The 20,335-nt window shown below is 47.1% G+C and overlaps 1 protein-coding gene across 1 annotated transcript; it reads right to left on the reverse strand.

Annotated features, from left to right (window-relative positions):
* Positions 1-14,147: 14,147 nt before the first annotated feature.
* Positions 14,148-15,985, reverse strand: LOC142765817 (uncharacterized). The gene has a single exon (XM_075867600.1). It carries the CDS (start codon positions 15,864-15,866, stop codon positions 14,148-14,150), a length of 1,719 nt encoding a protein of 572 aa, XP_075723715.1. The 5' UTR covers positions 15,867-15,985.
* Between the last annotated feature and the right edge of the window lie 4,350 nt (positions 15,986-20,335).

Raw genomic sequence — 20,335 nt, forward strand, 5'->3', positions numbered from 1 at the left:
AGTTTTTGACGAACCACCTGTAATAGGTGCACAGGCCATGAAGTCGATGAACGGCCTTCTTGTCGGTGGGCGCCAGAAAGGCGGCGATAGAAGCTGTTTTCCGCGAGTCTGGTAAAACTCTGGACCTGCTGATGACGTGGCAAAGGAATAAGAACTCCTCATATGCGAAGGAGGAGGAGGATTAAAAGAGGAAGGACAGGGAGGTTAGAAATGTGAAGGGGCGCTTTTCTGACTTCAGGGTGAGTCCGGAGGCCTTAAATGCTTGCATTGCAGCTCCGAGGCACCGGAGGTGTGTGTTTGAATTCCAGGAAAACACGAAGACCTCCTTCAAGTACACCAGACAAGTCTGCCACTTTAATCCTGCCAGCACTGTATTCATAATGCGTTGAAAAGTCGCAGGTACCGCGCGAAGGCTGGATGGTATGACTTTATATAGAGGCCATCTAGTGTTATAAATGCTGTTTTCTCTCGGTCACTTTTTTCGACTTCCGTTTTCAATAAGCGAGTCTTCTGGTCCATCAACGAAAGTACTTCGTGCTGTGTAGTCGATCTAGGACGTCATCTATTAGAGGGAGAGGATAAACATTCTTTTTATATTTTGTTCAGGTGGCAATATTTGACACAGGATCGTGGGGTTCTGTCGTTTTTTTTTTACTAAGACCACGGGTGACGGTCACGGAATATTACGCGGCTGGTTGATGTCACGTACGATTTCGTCGACTTGTCTTTTTATGGCATTGCGTTGTCGCGTCGAAACTGTGTGTGAGCTCTGTCCTAGTGGTCTGGCACTATCCTTTGATATTAAGCGATGTTTCGCGGTCGGGGCCTGCCGATTTTTTGACGAAGACAAATACAGCCCTATTGCAAAAACAGCGTGATGCCAGTACGTGATTTGGCACTGGTACATGCTGGACACGCTGGTACACGCTTGGAATCACTGGCCCTTCGCTGGGCGCACTGGGAAAAAGCTGTGTCGCACTGGTAGGGGCGCTGGCTCAACCGCTTTGATGCTGGGGCGCACTGCGAAGTGCTGGAAGCGCTTGAATTTTCACTGGCAAGCGCTTGTGAATACTGGAGCACGCACTGTTTCTACCAGCGCAGCTGCAACATTCATGTTATTGTAGCGTGTGCCGTGGTTTGTTTCGGTGTCATGGAATATAAAACGCTTGATTCGACGGCAGGGAGAGATGCTACCCTAACAGATATCGAGCATACTTAAGTTTTTTCAAACAGATACCGAACATACGTAAGCGGTCTTACCCAGTGCCCGGCCCAGCGAGCATTAAACCTGTCATGCCAGCCGCGTTGGTGTATATGTTACCAGCGCTTCTTGCCGCGTGTACACACGACTTTAAAGCGTGAGAATAACTGTAAAGTATAGTTTGGACATCCATGAACCTAAATAAACTATTTTGTCTTTTGTCGATAATCCCACAAATAGCGCTGACGATCGAACGTCGCGCTTTCAGCTACGCAGGCTGTCACCGAAAACTGTTGGCCGCACTTAGCCGGTACTTCTCCGACTGATATGTAACAACACGCAAATTTCAGTTGGTAATTTAGTACGTTTTCGTGTACTAACTCCCTGGCATACGTTTTCAGCGCATTGCATTGGTAATTCTATTGGTGTTTTTTTTAATTGTCGGCATTGATATAACTGCATATATCTGTACACTGGCACGCCCGCTTTTTACTGCCAGCGAAGGCCAAAAAAACGGCTGTCGCTCATCATCGCCACTCTGTAAATGCGTATCTGGCATTGATTGCACTTATTGCACTTACTTCAGGTACAGTTTAGGTAACAGTTAGAAATATTGAGAAGCTCAAATGAAGAAATTTCAAGCATCGCAACTGAGCTGCTTCGAAAGCAGCCTTATACCCAGTTCCCCGTCCCAATGAGGCCTAACGTGCCGCCCGCGTCAGTGTACCTGCTGCCGGCGCTTTTTACTTTAGGTAGGCACAGTTCTAAAGCGTAAGAATGACTGTAAAGTACAGTTTAGACATCCCTGAGCCTAAATCGACCATTTATCTGCGTGTGTGGTGCCCGCACAAGGAGTGGCGACGATCGATGTGTCGTGCTTTCAGCAACGTAAGCTGTAACCAAAAGCTTCCTTCTGAGCGCAGGAGCCGGTACTTCTCTGACTCGTACGTAAGAACACGCAATTTTGAGTTGGCAATTTGGTACGTGTTAGTGAACTAACATACTGGCATACTTTTTGAGCGGATTGATTGAGTCATTTCTTCGGCGGTTTCTTTGTTGCACGTACCGATATAACTGCAAATATATAATCTGGCACGCCAGATGTGTACTGCTACATCATCGCTTGCGCGAAAGAAAAGTACTCAATATTCACTCGTGTGCGTGGATATCTACCAAACAAGACATGTAAATCATCTGCACTTGTTGACTAGTAGCAAGTGCTAGAAACGACCATCAAAGGAAAAAAGACTATCGGCAGCAACAGCTGACAATCTGTCGCTGCTCCTCCAGTCAATTTGATATTTTTCAGAGTTAAGATGTAGATGCTTCAAAAAACTTTGCGCTCTTGCTAATATCTGCTCGTCATTCGGCGCCCGAAAGCCTTTCATCACTGTCGAATCAAGACGCAATTGTTATTTGAAAAGAAATATCGTGTCAGTCTTGACTGTGCGACTTGTGAACATGAAGTTGAACGGCGCATTCTTCAGATAAATAGTCGTTTAACAACCACGCAAACATGTTCTGGCGTGGCGTAGTGGGCGGCGTACTCGGTTAAAGATCAGGAGGTAGCGAGTTTAAATCCCGTCAAGTGGTGTTCTACTTTTTTTAATTTTGATCAACTTTAAAATTTTTAATACGAATGCGCGTTATTTCACTTATATGTTTATTTATTTATGGCGAATGGGGGCCCCCGTTTTATCCCTCGGACGCCATTTTGCGCAGACTACTGGGACGCTGCCACTCCAGCGTCCCAGTGCCTGCGCTGGGAGGCGCTGGTACCAGCGCCATACTGGGGCCATAATCAGGCATGGCACTGGCCGCTGGTACCCAGTGGCGCTGGTTTTTGCAATAGGAGTCCTTGTATTGCAGGAGCAGGGATCTTGAGTTGTTTTTGCTTATGCTACGGAAGGCACGATTGATGTCGAAAGCTGGCTGAGGAGCTTGGTTTCTAGGAGTACGTTCTGCAGAATAAGCGAGAGTGAAAGCATTAGTGGCTTCCATATTGTCGTCGATGTAGGTGACCGCACCATTGTTGAGGTGCCTGTATTGATGGTGGAATCATTACCTTCGCTTTCCTATTATTCAGCTCCACGATCTCTCTTGCAACGCCAATCTGGTGGCTAAGTAGCAAGTGCTTGTCACTCTCAATGACTCCTTCAAAGTCTGTGGGTGTTTCTGTGCTGAAAGAAACGATGACGCTTGAGCAAGGCGCAATAGTGACATCGTCTTAGAGCACATTCATTGTGTGATTCCTTGGCGTTGTGGGAGTAGGCAGCGTGTTTTTTTAGGTTAGTGCTCTTGACTCCAACCTCAGGTCGATGATAGCGCCATGTTGACTTAGAAAGTACATGCACAGTATCGCATCCCTAGAGCGTTGTAAGACTAGAAGGCTCGCAGTATAAGTGTGGTTATTCATGGTGAGTCTTGCTGGGCAGACTGTAGTCAGCGTTATTAGGTGACCTCTACCGGTCTGAATTTCGGGGCCTTGCCATGGGGCCTTCACTTTTTCTACTTCATCACGAAAGGGCCACTGACGACGGAATAGTCGAATCCAGTGTCGACAAGAGCAGAGACGTGGTGGCTTGCGAATATTACGTCGAGGTCGCTGATTCGCCGTCGTGCGTTGCGGTTGCGTCCGAGCGTCGGGTCACGGCTACGTCATGATGCTCTCACTGCTTCCTCGTTGCGTTGTGAGGTCTTCTCCGGGCTGTGGAGTTTGGACGTCAAGGCCCCTTTGGTCTTGCAATGGTTCCTTTCGATTTTGTTGCGGTGTCGTTGTCATCAGCAACGGAGAGTTGTAATGGTTGCCGCAGTAGTGGTAGTGGCCTTGGGCTTGCGAGTGTTATCCGGTAGAGCCCCGTATTCTGGATGTAGCCCTCACTACCTGCCAGGTGGGTAGCTAGAAATTTTTTTCGAAGGGAGGGGCACCATCTTGATTTAGCGAGAGGTACCCCATTAAAATGACTATTTATCGCTCTCTATGCCATGGCGAAAAAAATTTCATGGGGGGGGGCACGTGCCCGGTGGGCCACCCCCTTGCTACGCCCCTGCTGCCTGCGGGCTTGGGGCTGCCTATGCCCCTGCTGCCTGCGGGCTGTGGGCTTGGCTCACGGCGGGAGGGAGTGTTCTGTACATAGGCCTGAAAGCACCTCCACCAGATTTCACGGGGTCATCACGCAGACCAAGGGAGGAGACTAGGTGTTCAGGTTAAACTGCTTATTCACTCTTAGAGCAGTGATGGCGTAGTGGTTAGAGCATCCGCCTCGCATGAATAAGGTCGGTGGTTCAAATGCCGGTGCCGCACAGTTCCCAACCGGATAAAAAAATCCGCGTGGTGATGGAACTGCATTACGAGGCCTGAGTGCGGCCTCACCGGTAACCACCGCCAGGAAAGCACTCCCTCACCTGAGAAGGATTGGCCACCCTGGTGCAGTATCTTGCCACTACCTCCCACATGCATACGTTAAATAACTCACGGCCCTCAGTCCCCAGCAGCTGCGAAGCAACTGACCACGGCGGCGGTAAGATCTGCAACGCACTAGAGGGTGCTAAGAATTTCTGGATCCGGACAGGCCGCCATTGGAACCTGAACTTGGCAACGTTTAACGCTAGAACCTTATCTAGTGAGGGAAGTCTAGCTGTAATATTTGAGGAGCTTGAGGGTGTTAATTGGGATATAATAGGGCTCAGTGAGGTTAGAAGGAGAGATGTGGCCTATACTGTGCTACAGATTGGGCAAGTCCTTTTCTATGGGGACTTGAATGACAGAAGAGAGCTGGGAGTGGGGTTCCTAATTCACAGAAACGTAGCTGGCAACATAGAGGAATACTATAGCATTAATGAAAGGGTGGTAGGTATCGTAATTAAACTGCATAAGAGATACAAGATGAAGGTGGTACAGTCTTACGCGCCTACATCCAGCCATGATCACACTTCAGTTGAAAGCTTCTATGAAGACGTGGAATCAGCAATGAGTAAGGTAAAAACGCAGTATACAATACTGATGGGAGACTTTAATGCAAAGGTATGGAAGAAGCAGGCTGGAGACCAGGCAGTAGCAGATTCTGGCATCGGTATTAGAAACGCCAGAGGAGAGCTACTAGTAGAATTCGCAGAACACAATAATTCACGGATTTTGAATACCTTCTACTGAAAACGAGGAAACCGCAAGTGGACATGGAGGAGCCCTAATGGCGAAAACAAGAACGAAAGAGACTTTATAATATCTGCACACCCAGGCATCGCGCAGGATGTGGAAGTGGTTGGCAAGGTACGATGCAGTGACCATAGAATGGTACGGTTTTGAATTCACCTATACTTGAGAAAGGAACGACAGAAACTGATACGCAAGAAGCCAATCAATGAGCTAGCACTGAGAGGGAAAGAACAGGAATTCCGAGTCCCGCTTCAGAACAGGTACTCGGCTCTTAGTGAGGAAACCAACCGTAGCATAGATACAATGAATGATAATCTGACGAGTATCGTTACAGAGTGTTCAGTGGAAGTTGGATGCAGGGTAGTTAGACAGGACACTGGCAAGCTTTCCCAGGAAATTAAGCATCTCATTAAGAAGCGTCAAATCATGAAAGTCTCAAGTCCAACAGACAAAATAGAACTGGCAAAGGATTCCAAGTTGATTAATAGGCGTAAGGTATCCGACGTAACAAGGTATAACATGGAGAGAATTGAACACGCTCAGAAAAACGGTGGAAGCGTCAAAGCAGTGAAAAGGAAACTTGGGATAGGCAAAAATCGGACGTATGCACTAAGGGACAAAAAAGGCAAAATAACTACCAATATGGATAGGATAGTGGAAATAGTGGAGGAGTTTTACAGAGATCTGTGGAGTAGCCGGGACAACCACGACTTTAATACTATAAGAACTAGCAGTAACCCAAATGACACCCCACAAGTAATGATAGAAGAAGTCAGAAAAGCTTTGGAGAGCATGCAAAGAGGCAAAGATGCTGGTGAAGATCAGGTAACATCAGATCTGCTGAAAGATGGAGGGCAGATTGTGTTAGAAAAACTAGTCACCCTGTTTACAAGGTGTCTCCTGACAAGAAGAGTAACAGAGTCTCGGATGAACGCTAACATCATCTTAATAAATAAGAAAGGAGATGACAACGACTTGAAGAATTACAGGCCGATTAGCTTGCTCTCTGTAGTATACAAGCTATTTACAAAAGTAATTGCTAACAGAGTAAAGAAAACATTAGAATTCAATCAACCAAAGGAACCAGCAGGGTTTTGAACAGGCTACTCAACAATTGACCACATTCACACTATCAATCAGGTAATAGAGAAATGCTCAGAATATAACCAACCACTATACATAGCCTTCATGGATTACGATAAGGCGTTTGATTCAGTAGAAATATCAGCCGTCATGCAGACGGCGGATATTTCTCAGGGCGTCGATGGGCGTCGATGAAGGGCGTCGATGAAGTATATATAAACATCCTGGAAGAAATCTACAGGGGATCAACTGCTACCATAGTGCTTTATAAAGAAAGCAACAGAATACCAATCCAGAAGGGTGTAAGGCAAGGGGACACAATCTCCCCAATGCTGTTTACCGCGCGCTTACAGGAGGTTTTCAGAAGCCTAGAGTGGGAACAGTTAGGAATAAGAGCTAATGGAAAGTACCTTAGTAACCTGCCCTTCGCCGATGACATTCCATTGCTGAGTAACTCAAGGGACGAATTGCAATTCATGATTACGGAGTTAGCCAAGGAGAGCAGAAAGGCAAGTCTTAAAATGAATCTGCAGAAAACGAAAGTAATGTATAACAACCTCGGAAAAGAGCAGCGTTTCGAGATAGGTAATAGTGCACTTCAAATTGTAAAAACTATGTCTACTTAGGGCAGATAATAACCGTGAAGCCGAACCACGAGCTCGAAGCAACTAGAAGAATAAAAATGGGGTGGAGCACATATGGCAAGCGCTCTCAAATTATGACGGGTAGATTGCCACTATCCCTCAAGAGAAATGTATATAACAGTTGTATCTTGCCGGTACTTAGCTACGGATCAGAAACCTGGAGACTTACAAAGAGGGTTCAGCTTAAATTGAGGACGACGCAGCGAGCGATGGAAAGAAGAATGGTAGGTGTAACCTTAAGAGACAAGAAGAGAGCAGAGTGGATTAGGGAACAAACGGGGGTTAAGGATATCATAGCTGAAATCAAGAAGAAGAAATGGACATGGGCCGGGCATGTAGCGCGAAGACAGGATAACCACTGGTCGTTAAGGGTAACTAACTGGATTCCCAGAGAAGGAAAGCGGGTTAGGGGAGACAGAAGGTTAGGTGGGCAGATGAGATTAAGAAGTTTGCGGGTGTCAGCGATGTCCGAATGAATGTAGTCAAGGCAAGGTTCAAATTCTAAGAAAAACTGTATTATGCTAAGTTACACGTAAATCGGCAGTGGTTACATGTATAAGGAAACTGGACTCGGTGCAGGAGCTCGATCGGATACGTCCGACGCCACTCGCGTCTCGGCTCGCTCTTATCTCTCTGGCGGTGCGTTGCTACGCGGTCCTGGCTCGAAGGCACCACGCCGAGTGGACGCACTCAGGGCTCGGAGTCCACGTTAACGCAGTGCAGCGTTTACCGAGCAAGCACGAAGACGCTGCCGGAGAAGGAGACGCTGCCGGAGAATGAGACGCTGCCGGATAATTCATCTGTGCGAACTTGAGTGCCGCTGACACGGGTATAAATTGGCAGCAGCAAGCACGGGACCGGGTTAACTGGCGGAACATGGGAGAGGCCTTTGTCCTGCAGTGGACGTAGTCAGGCTGATGATGATGATTATGATGATGATGGTGATGATGATCATTCACTCTTAAAAATAAATGTCGGGATATTCGCTAACTCAATACTAACCATTCATTTGTCACATAAAGCACTAGCCTTTTTGTAATGGAATGTAGTAAAATGCAGGTTAGTGAAAATTACTACCTAGTTAGTAAGTGAATAGTGCTGATTCGAGTAGTTGGTCCATTACTAACTTGTTAGTAACCCCCACAAACAGAAGTTTACGCCTATTTTGTTAAATGTTCGTGTGCGTTGCCACGTCAAGAGAGAGAGAGAGAGATAAATAGAGAGGAAAGGGAAGCAGGCTTGGTTGTTGACCCTACACTTGGGTAGGGGGAAAGGGAGAGTAATAGAAAGGAAAGAGATAGATAAGAGTTGTAAGAAAGAGAAGGACCAATAGTCAGCTCGAGACTATACAGCACGGTCTTGCACTGTTCTTTCTCAAGCGCCCGTGAAGTTTTGGGATCCTTATGAAGTACAAGAGGGCTTTCGTGGCATTGCGCGTATGCGAAACCGTTGGCCAAGGTCCGAGGATCTTCTTTTCTGTAAGTGGCCGTGAATCCAGCTGACAGAGCTTGGCTTCCATAATATGTTGTTCAGACTGGCATGCTCAGCAGTGGCATAGAATGTGCTCAAGCGTTTCCTCTCAGGTGCAAATGTTGCACGCCGGACTGCTCGCCATTCCAAAGAGACGAGAATTATTATCGTCATCATAGTTATTATTATTATTATTATTATTATTATTATTATTATTATTATTATTATTATTATTATTATTATTATTAATATTATTATTATTATTATTATTATTATTATTATTATTATTATCATCAGCCTGACTACGTCCACTGCAGGACAAAAGCCTCTCCCATGTTCCGCCAGTCAACTCGGTCCGGTGCTTGCTGCTGCCAATTTATACCCGCAAACTTCTTAATCTCACCTTCCCACCTAACCTTCTGTCTCCCCCTAACCCGCGTGACTTCTACGCGCTAAATGCGCGGCTCATGCCCATTTCCTCTTGTTGATTTCAACTATGATATCCTTAACCCGCGTTTGTTCCCTAATCCACTCTGCTCTCTTCTTGTCTCTTAAATTTACACCTACCATTTTTCTTTCCATTGCTCGCTGCATCGTCCTCAATTTAAGCTGAACCATCTTTGTAAGTCTCCATGTTTCTGCTCCATAGCTAAGTACCGGAAAGATGCAGCTGTTATATACCTTCCTCTTGAGGGATAGTGGCAATCTACCTGTCATGATTTGAGAGTGTTTGCCAAATGTGCTCCACCCCATTCTTATTATTCTGGTTACTTCAATCTCGTGGTTCGGCTACGTGGTTATTACCTGCCCTAAGTAGACATAGTATACTACAACTTGAAGTGCACTATTACCTATCTTGAAGCTCTGCTCTCTACTGAGGTTGTTTTACATTACTTTTGTTTTCTGCAGAATAATTTTAAGACCCACATTTTTGCTCCCCTTGTCTAACTCCGTAATCATGAGTTGCGATTCGTCTTCTGAGTTACTCAGCAATGGAATGCCATCGGCGAAGCGCAGGTTACTAAGGTACTATTCATTAACTCTTGTCCCTAACTCTTCCCAATCTAGGCCTCTGAAAACCCCCTGTTAGCACGCGGTAAATAGGATTGGGGAGATTGTATTGGGAACACAATTGTATTGATTGTATTGGGATTGGGGAGACAACAACGGGCACGTTATTTATGATAAATAAGTTGAATATAATGAAGTGAGTGCCTCAGAGGTTTATCAGATCAATGTACAGTGGTGGTCAATATACTGCGGACCACGGAAACACGTGTCAAACAGCACCGAAGCGCCTTCTAACGGCTGCCTGCAAAGCTCGAAAGCGCACCCTGCGCACAAGCGTCCTTTTTTTCACCTGCCTGCCTGCTCGTACGCTCTCTTCAAGAGCGCGCGCACCAAAAAAGTGTCAGAGTTTTTGAATCATACAAGTTGCGAAACTCACCCTAGACTCCATGTATCAAAATCTAAACACAACATTGGCTGAAGTGGCGGATTTTAGTAGATTGTAGTGCCATCTCTTGACAACAGAACTAACTAGAAAACGCAATATTTTGTGTTTTTGCGTTTGACAAGATTGTGAGCGCCGCCACATTCTGCCAAACAGCATGGCAGTGCCTAGAATTCGTTCTTAGGTGAGTTGGTGCATAAGGGTGCTGAACATGTTACTTTTTCGCAGGGGTGGAGACCTGATAAAGGACAGAGGAGCTGCTTGTTCTCTTGATGTTGTATCCTTTTTCATGCTTTCCGCATTGCGCTAGAACTAATGTGGCTATAAGCGGCCTGTTCGTGTGATATGTACACAGCTAGCACAGCGTAATGTACGGTGCAGTGAAGTTGGTAGTTTATGAGATTCATGTGGGGAGTCCACGCTGTTTACATTTCGGCAAAATAGTGAGCGGCAAGGTGTGATGCAATCTGGATGCAGCGTTGATCCGGGTGGATCCAACCTTTGATTCTGTCGACGGCAGCAGATGACGTTGCCCGAGCACCAAACACTGGTCCCGGTAGAAAGACTCCACGAACATAGCACCTGAAGAGAAAAGAACGCTTGCAGTGCTAGTTGCAAGTAAATAGCAATGTTCAAGTTCCCACATTCTTGTCATCGGGCTTTCATAATTATATGGTATCCCAGCCGGTGTCTCATTGATTTTACGATTAGTGGAATTCGACCACTTCGTGCAAGACAAAGCGACCAATTCGCGGTAAGTACTGATCGGTACTGTTGTGCTTTGGTTTGCACTCTACCGTATCTGTGTCTTGTTTGTGCGGCCATCACTCTAGTCGTGTTAGTGAGACACATCGTGAACCGCAGAGTGGAACAGTTAAAAGGATTCGTCAAACTTCCCGTGAGCAATTGATCTCAAGCGCACATTTTCAAACGAGCAAGCGAGGAGTAATATAAATACTCAGGGCGCAGCGTTAAAACCATGGTAGCACGAAATTGCAAGCACCATCTTCGACGAAATAAACCTTGACGCTTTGTTTGACCCGGTTTTGACTACGCCTTTGCAGAGCGAAAACAGCTGACAGCGGTGGCGGGCGCCGTGCAAGCTAAGGCCATGTATTGAGGCGACAACGCCAGTGTTGCGTGCGGCCTGGATCTGCTTTAAAAAAAGCGGACGCACAAGTGGCGATGCAGTGTTTTGTAGTGTCGCTCCCAGATGGCGCGACGATTTGCTCACTCCCGCTAGGTCGGCCAATGGCGTGTCCGGGTTTCGGAACGTAGTTTCGCATTGAATAACCCTGGAAAAGTGCAAAGTGTCACTCCAGCTGTCGATGTGGAGACACCGAGCGATGCTGTGGCGATGAAAGCACGTAATGCTGGATTCACACGACGGATATGATCACGGACGGATCAGTGACTTGACATGTGACGTGTTCGGAATTTCTCCGCGGCTTGCATTCACACGACAGTGGAGATGGCGTGGACGGACCGGCCCTACTCTCGCTCTCACGCTCTCAGGAGCGTAGGCGATGGTGCACCCGCCCTCGGCAGTTCTGCATAACTTGATCCATTTTCAACGACAGCCGCGTACTGCGTGCATGTACAGCTCAGATTAAAGTAGCGTCGTAAACACTTTAGCACCGTTACAGTGGCTAGCGTCACCATCGTATTGCGCGCTCTTCTCAGCAAAAGCGACTTGGAGTAGACTGGTGCAGTAGACTGGAAAGAACAGTGGTTTCCAGTCGAAAACGTTTTGCCGCCGGGAGTTTTGTTTCTTTTGCCGAAAATCCCAAGTGATCTCAACTGCGATTCGGGACTCCGCTGTTTCACGAGTCGCCCCCGGTGGACCGAAGGAGGAGCGTAAAAACGGGTGACGTATCATGTAGCATGCGCACCCCGGGATCGAATCGCGATTTGGTACGTCGTGTGGATCCAGCATTAATAGGTGGTCGGGAATATGGGCAGTTGCAGGGAACTGTGGGATACGATGGCTTCCAGTTCGACGCACCACGTGGGTTAGCAGCGGCACGCGTGCATTTTTACCACTTTGGTAAAAAAAACACCTCTCCGTGCAATATCAGTGCTTTAGGAGTCTTTTTTTTGTATTTTTCAACCTTGATTGCGATGATGACAAGCTACGAAAGCCATGAACAGTAAGGAAACCTTTCTATTGCACTAAAATGATCTGCAATGCTTTTATACTGCTCGGGGCTATACTGTCTGTTTGGCTGGCAGATCAGTCGAACAGAAGTTAATTTTCATTATATATATATATATATATATATATATATATATATATATATATATATATATATATATATATATATATATATATATATATATATATATATTTATATATATATATATATATATATATGATACGTTACTACAGATAAAAAATTACAATTTTAAAGATCTCAGAGGATGGGGATGACTGTAGCAGTGTCCTAAGAGTTCGTTTCGGGAAAGTGCTGCACTTATTGAGCGCGTTGAGATATCTTTTTTAATAACCTTAAGCGCACTATAAGATGCGTTTTTAAGTCAAAGCCAGGTTTCAACGCTGATCTTTGTCAAGCTGCGCGTTATTGCGGTGCATAGGCAGTACAGTCGGACATAGACGGCGCCGAGTAGTCGAAACCTTGCGCTTCCTCTGTAACGCACGTCTTCCTTTGTGTGCCGTCCTACACAGTTTGACGAAAATAAACGCAAGTGGACTCGTCCAGCGCTTCATGTAAACTGACTTTTGAGTGAATATTTCGCGTTTTTTGTCTTGTGTGCGCAATGGTATTTCATATGGTAGGTATATTATGCCCGCACGTTTTCATAATATTTTTGCTAGGCGCGCCTGCGCGACAATTTATTTCTCGATGAAATATTCGCAGCAAATCCATGCGTAAGCTTTTCATTAGTGCGGAATACACACGTAGCTGTGATAAAATAGTCTTCTCACACTCTGGCTCCAACGTTCGGTACCCAACCGTGGAGCAGCCATCGGCTCAACAACCGAGCATGGTTTATCTAGAGGAAGATAACGGGCGACCACGCGCGCGAATTTCGAATAATCTAAGGCTTGCAGCGGAGCGGTTCGCTGTCATATACTCTTCTCGAACCGGAAGCCGGCTACAGACGGGGCATTCCACAATCCCTCGCTCTTTTACTGGTTTCAACTATTTTACTGGTTGTACTGGTTCAACAATATGCTAAAACATCTCCTCAACACCACCAAAACAAATCAAAAGCATGTCGTCGCTTGAATTTTGCATAAAGCTATAGGGCTCTTTACAGAACAGCAGGTCGTGCAGCGGCTCGTGCATAAGTACCCCCCAATCAAGAGAGGATTGGCACCAAGAAGTAGACAGTACCAGGGTACGCTCGATCCAGGTCTTGAATGCGATTTTAACATCCAGGAGATCCGAAGAGCCTCGCATGATCTCAATAGCAGGTCGGCCCCAGGCCCGGATGGTTGATATATCAAACAAGGCCCTTCGTAACCTCGATGACGATTCAATTGAGACCATGAAGGATATCATCAATGCAGCATGGAGAGAAGGCAGAGTGCCAGAGCAGCAGAACTTGGCCAACACGATCGTTATTCTTAAACCAGGAAAGTCCCCTAATTTGGAAAACATGAGGCCTATATACTTGACATCATGTATCGGCAAGGTTGCAGAACATGCCCTACTGCACAGGATAAACCAGTACTAGAAGGACAACAACATCTATACACACAATATTGTTACATGGAAATAACAGTAACAAAACCACGTAACAATATGGTTGGATTCAGGGCAGGTTGCAATCAAACACCAGGTCATCGACATATAAACCAGAGACGTGAGAGCCATTTTGTGCCTAGATCTAGAAAAAAGCGTTTGACAACATCTACCACTCATTCATACTCGAAGATATTTCCAAGCTTGGTCTGGGGAAAGCCTTATGTGACTACGTTCAAAGGGATGCCATACAGAAGGTCGGCTCTATCAAAGTCATGGGCATGTTGATAGAGTCTACCAGTGCTATCAAAAAATCTATAGCCAAGTTACCTTGGAAAACAGACAGTTCGGTGCACCTCATACACAGAGTGGCCAACAAAAAAATGAGAAGAAGGAAGACTACCTCATCTGGTTGATGCATGTGTTCGTTCTAAGCCACTTCACGTACCAGGCAGGAATGCACAACTGGTCGAGAGCAGAGTCGAAGAAACTGAATGTGCTCCTCAGGAAAGTTATCAGGAAGGTCCTGGGCCAACCCGAATAAAAGCAGAGGAAGTGTGGTGTTCAGAGAGGGGTTTATCGTTGTCTTATAATCCCCACAGAGACGTATGCTTCCATCTTTTTTTATCACTGGCACGGCGGGCGTGGCATATTCTGATGTATTCACGGGTGTGAGTATTCCCAGCTGCACCAATTTTTCTATCTCTGCTTCTACTGCTGACTGCAGTGCGAATGGCACATTGCGTGCCTTCAGGAACCTCGGCCGGTGATCGGCTTTGAAGAACAGCTCGGCCCTTTCGTCTGTGATAGCGCCTAGCTCATCCTTAAACAGCATTTTGTATTTTTCGAGCAACGATTCTAGCCTTTCCTTCGTTCGCGAGGACAAGTCGAACACTGACCTTGAGACGTGGTTGAGGCCCCAAATCTGGTTCCAGTTTAGCCGTACTGTGCGCAGCCATTCACGCCCTAGCAGTGGTGGTCCTGCTTGATCGACGAGGTAGAGTGGTAGTTTCGCCGTCTGCTCCCCGTGCTGCACCTTGACGACCGCCACGCCGCAAGGTTGGACGAGTGCTCCGGTATAGGTGCGCAGGACGATGTCTGTTGGTCCGCATCTGGCTGAAGGGAACTGCTGCTTGAACTGCTTGTAAGGCATGATAGACACCGCGGCTCCCGTGTCAAGTTCCATTTCCACCAGTGCTCCATCTATTTTCAGTCCCACAAAAATAGGAGTGCGGCCGGACGCCACTTGTTCCGAAACGCCTATGGGTGGCACCTGCGTGACCACTTTCAGCGTTTTCACTCTCCGTTTCTGCTGATACCCGCCACAATATTGCCCGTTGCTGCGACAGGCCCTTTGAATATGCCCTTTCTTTCCACACTTATAGCACGTATTATTAACGTGAGGGCATACTGAATGAGTGTGGCTCGGAGAACCGCAGCGATAACAAGCCAGTCGCTGCTTACCGGAAATCGCTTGCGCCTCGTACAAATCAGCAGGGTCATAATTGCATTCTCCCTCCATTTTGTGCAGCTGTGTGGCCACTGACTCTACGACTCTAGTCTCGGCAACATTCTTCCGGGCCGCTTCCATGGCCAGGGCGCGCTCGACTGCTTTCGGGAACGTCAGTTTGTCGTCCTCGGTAAAGAGTACTCGCTGCACGTCCTCTCGCAGTAGTCCACAGACAAAACGATCCCGCAGCGCTTCGTCCAAATTTTCTCCAAACTGACAACTCTGGGACAACTTCCGAAGTTCAGCAACATATTCGGGCAGAGACTCGCCTTCGTGCTGTGCTCTGCGGTAAAACTTTGCTCGTTCCCCGATTATGGACGGCTTTGGGGCAAGATGTGCATCCAAGAGGCTCTTCAGTTGCTCGAAACTTTTTCCCGATGGTAGGTCCGGTGCGGCCAACGACTTCAGCAACCCATACGTACGCGGTCCGATGATGCTGAGGAATGCGTGTACCTTGTCGCTGTCGGGAACCTTGTTGACAATCAGAAAAGAGGTCAACCTCTCCTTGTATGCCGTCCAGTCGCTTGCAGTAACGTCGAATGACTCCATCTGGCCCAGCTGCCCTCTGCTCACCATCTGGCCCAGCTGCTCACCAGACCGCATTGTCGCTTCTTCACCACACTGCTCGCTACTCTTCATTTTTCATCCCATCCTCGTCGCCAGTGTTGAATCTCGTCCAGGGACTGACAAGGCCAAGGGTCCAACGGGCAAACAACAGCGTTTATTGCCGAAGCGTACGACTGGGGTTACATCACGGGAATGGGAGACAGTGCTTTGAGCGTTACCATTTAAGCACTAGTGAGCGCATGCGTACTAACGACAGTTCGGTTATCAGGTGTGCTATCGCGAACACCACACCATACATACAAGTACCGAGCGTCTACTTCAGTTTGGCATTCACAACACGCTCGCAAAAATAGCAGAAGGCCAGGAGAGAGCACAGTTTGCAAAGTTATCTACAACAAGGTCGAGGAGAATGATCCTGCAGGAACTGGGTCAACACCCAATGACGATTACACGCAAGTACAGTGATATCCCCGACCACATCAGGGAGAATGTCACGGTATCTCCTATACCACAAAACATGCACTCAGAACACAACATCGAAAGAAGAGTACCGAGGGCCAGGAATATACTACTTCAAGTCTCAAACGAGGAACGAGGGGTCGTATATGTTGACGCGGCTTCCTGCACCAATGGGAAATCTTTTGTGGCAGTGGTGGTCGATGAGGCTGGCCATGTCGTCAACTCAGCGACGGTCAGGACGAAAGACCAAATCATTGCGGAACAGGTGGTTATTTCCTTTACGCTCAAGATAGATACATGGAAGTCGCCTGCAGTGATTCTATGGCAGCACTACGGGCCTTCGCAAAGGGGATGGTCTCAGAATAAACGCTGAGAATACTACATGGAAAGACCATAACGATCTGAGTTGGTTCCCAGCTCACCTTGGAGAACTCAACGACTCCCCTCTCAATCTCAATGAAGCAGCACACGAGTCGGCACGAGACCTCTCTAACCGCGCCTCCCCGGGCATGCGTTCTACCGGTTAAGGGGATAACTGGGAAATTCTTACAACATATAACGAGCTCACAAAGTATTTCGAACTGTCTAGGAGGATTTTCCCTCCACCTCACAAATATGTAACTCGGCCCCAAGCACTGACATTAAGGCTTTTGCAAACGCGGATGTACCCTACTTTGAAAATGTTACACGTCATGTACCCTCACCTATACCCAAGTAATGTTTGCCCACATTGTGGGGAAATAGCTTCCTTAAAACATACGCTCTGGCAGTGTACCCACTTTGCTAATTTATCGAACATCACCTCTGCCAGATGGGAGGCGGCAATCCGCGCAGCTCGTCCTTGGCAGATCAGCTCTGGACGGCCCACCAAGCCCGCGAGGCGGCTGAGGAGCTTGGCATCTCAGTCCCCACGTGGGAATGGCCCGCAACTCAGTGATCTGTGTTTTGGAGGACCCCAAAAAAATGTTTATCCAGTCCAATCCAACAGTAAAACATTTATCTTGTAAATTACAACCAAGCTGTTTCGGTGACCGCCTCTACACCCGGGAGCGGGGTAATGGCCACATCGGTTACAATGGAAGAGAAACCGGAATGGTCGTGGGGAGATCACCTGACCACATTAATGGAAATCAAACCACGTTACAGACTAAATGTATGTCTAAATGTCTAAAGGATTCTATGAAACTGCTTTACTGTTTTATTAACTCGGTCTATCGCATGTCCCACAATACCTACACCTCATTTGCCTCGCCGTCCACAACTAGAAGTAAGCACCACTTTAATATCAAGCCTTACCATTGTCGAACTAACACATTCAAATTTAGTTTTTTTCCTTTCACTGCCGAATTGTGGAATCAACTGTCCGGTGATATTCCCTCCCTTCCGCTGGAAAATTTTTTACTTGCCCTTGCTGATTTGCGTTAAGTGTTCTTTTGTTTTATTGCTCTGTTGATCTGTTTGTTTGTTATTGTAAATGCTCACTCCTGCCATAGCCCCGAATTGGGGGCTGCAGTATGTATAAATAAATAAATAAATAAATAAATAAATAAATAAATAAATAAATAAATAAATGTGAACGTTCATCATTACACAATAAATTAAACAAGAGACAGGCCATAGATACCCCCCTCCGGTGATCCGTGTTACCCTAACACACCCGACCCGACGGACAAGTGTAAAGCGTACAGTACTGCGAAAGAGCTACAATGCGGCAGTTGGTTGGGAATGTACCGGGATCATTAATGTCGCAGCCACCACTCACTTTGTCGTTAGACAAAAACGCACTTCAAATGCAATCGGTTCTTTTGTCATAGCGTGACAATTTGGGCCGGCCGCCGCCACAGCTGAGGTCACTGCTGCAGATCGCCGCCATCGGCCTCACTGCTGCTGACGGGTGACAATGACTAGCGTAGAGTTGGTGAACCAACTTCAGGCCGTCCGGCTAGCAGAATACTAAGCCTCTGGGGTCTAAGGACTTCGAGCTTTCACCTGAGGTACCACCATCATCATCGCCGGAGGGTGAGACGGGACAGGCGTTATCAGCTGCCGCACTTTAAAAACTTCTGAAAGAAACTTCTGTGCTTAGAAAAACTTCTGAACATAAATAAAGTTTATTCATCCATTCATGCGCCTGTGCAACCTACCAGAAAGCTATGACCATAGCCCCGCCACGGTGGTCTAGTGGCTAAGGTACTCGGCTGCTGACCCGCAGGTCGCGGGTTCAAATCCCGGCTGCGGCGGCTGCATTTCCGATGGAGGCGGAAATGTCGAGGCCCGTGTGCTCAGATTTGGGTGCACGTTAAAGAACCCCAGGTGGTCGAAATTTCCGGAGCCCTCCACTACGGCGTCTCTCATAATCATATGGTGGTTTTGGGACGTTAAACCCCACAAATCAATCAATCAGCTATGACTATAAAGAGGCATATGTCATAGAAGTAGGGTGAGTTCCACAACTCACCAATGGTGCACTATATATAAAGAGGGCAAAGATTATCCTGACAACAGCTGCGAAGCGACAGCAGTTAACAGAAGATCTCGTGCGTACCATTAGAGCCACGCCAATCAAATTAATGGAGTAAAATGAGAAAGCCGCAGCGATAAATTAGTGCGTAAGTTTTCGATGGGGTGGTCACAATATTAATTATTAGGAACTGGGCAGTACGCTTATGAAAATGACAAGGTTGGCATCCCGCCATGGTGGAGTTGAATGTAGAGATTTCCATTTGTTGCACCCAAGTTCAAAGAAGCCTGCGTTATCGACGCGCTGAGGCACAGATAGTGATGGCAACACAGTGGGGCTGTTTGACCTACTACTCAGGCTGCAAATGCAAACCTCTTGTTTTATGCTTGATATCAAATGTAAACGTAAGGACTCGTTTTTCTTTGTTAGACGCAATAATATTCAAAAATAACTGGCAATAGTGCAAGGAAAATTGTACGGGATGTCAACAGAAGTAATTTCAACATAATTATGAATAATGAAAAGTGGTCGAAAAGATGAGTTGTCCCAGATATAAGATCTCAAACTGCGACATTGGAACAACGCTTGTTATTCTCTACTACTGAGAAATGGTGGCGGCCATCCCACCGCTCACTTTATGAAATATGTGTGCGCGTTTTTAATGTGAGAGCGCCAGGCCGTGCTACCTATTGCCGTTACGGCGAGTGTAGGCCCACTTTTGCCTGTTTGGCGTCACGTAGTACGGGATCTTATTACGTGATTGCACCTGACCAACAATCCCTCGCATACCACCTCAAGACATAGAGTCTCTGAGAACGAGGCCTTTGATATGAATGAAGGAAGGCATACATTTAAGGGTTTGTGTTTCTTTGTTAGACGCAATAATTATGACAAGAGACAATATTGCCAAAGAGAGATCTTCCTATCGTTATAAGTGATATTGTTAGAGGTACTTGTAGAAATTGCTATCTACACTTTATATTTTATTCAATGGGCGGTGGCAACCACCTAGCAGTCAGTCTGCGCCTTCTGTGAACAGTTCCGTTGAACAAGAGCACCACAGTAGTCGGTCTCTTGTTCCGCATCATCGTCGTCTTCGCCTCCGCTCTGCTTTGTCGACGAGTTTGCGACGATCAGCATAGACGACACCTTGTGGTGCTCCTTCAGCTCCTCCTCCATAGCAGCGGATGACGACACTCCTGGAGGGACATTGTCGATCACTTCCAGGAGCTCAGACGCGTTTTCCGAAGCGGCAGACGACGACACGGGAGGCGGTACACCACCGGACTCATCAAGCGTCTCCGACGCATTTGCAGTCACCACCAATTTATTGAGCATAGAGATCTCGTTGTTGCCAGTCGCATAACTCCACGGTGTCGACGACTGGGTCATTTCGAGGAGCTCCGGTTGCCTCTGGTGTCCGGGTAAGTGGCCGCGAGCCAGGTAGAAAGCTGTCGTGATAAGCACCAACACCGACGCGGCAGCCAGGAAGAGCACGCACGGGGCCCAGCCGCGATGCTTGTCGCGCAGAGGCTGGATCAGCCGGTTATCGCCATTTGCGGCTGGGCCAACACCTCTGCCAGCACGCTTGGCATCAGCAGCGACCGTGGTCGTGGTGGTG

This window comes from Rhipicephalus microplus, chromosome 1 (assembly GCF_043290135.1).
Source record: "Rhipicephalus microplus isolate Deutch F79 chromosome 1, USDA_Rmic, whole genome shotgun sequence".
Taxonomy (NCBI): domain Eukaryota; kingdom Metazoa; phylum Arthropoda; class Arachnida; order Ixodida; family Ixodidae; genus Rhipicephalus; species Rhipicephalus microplus.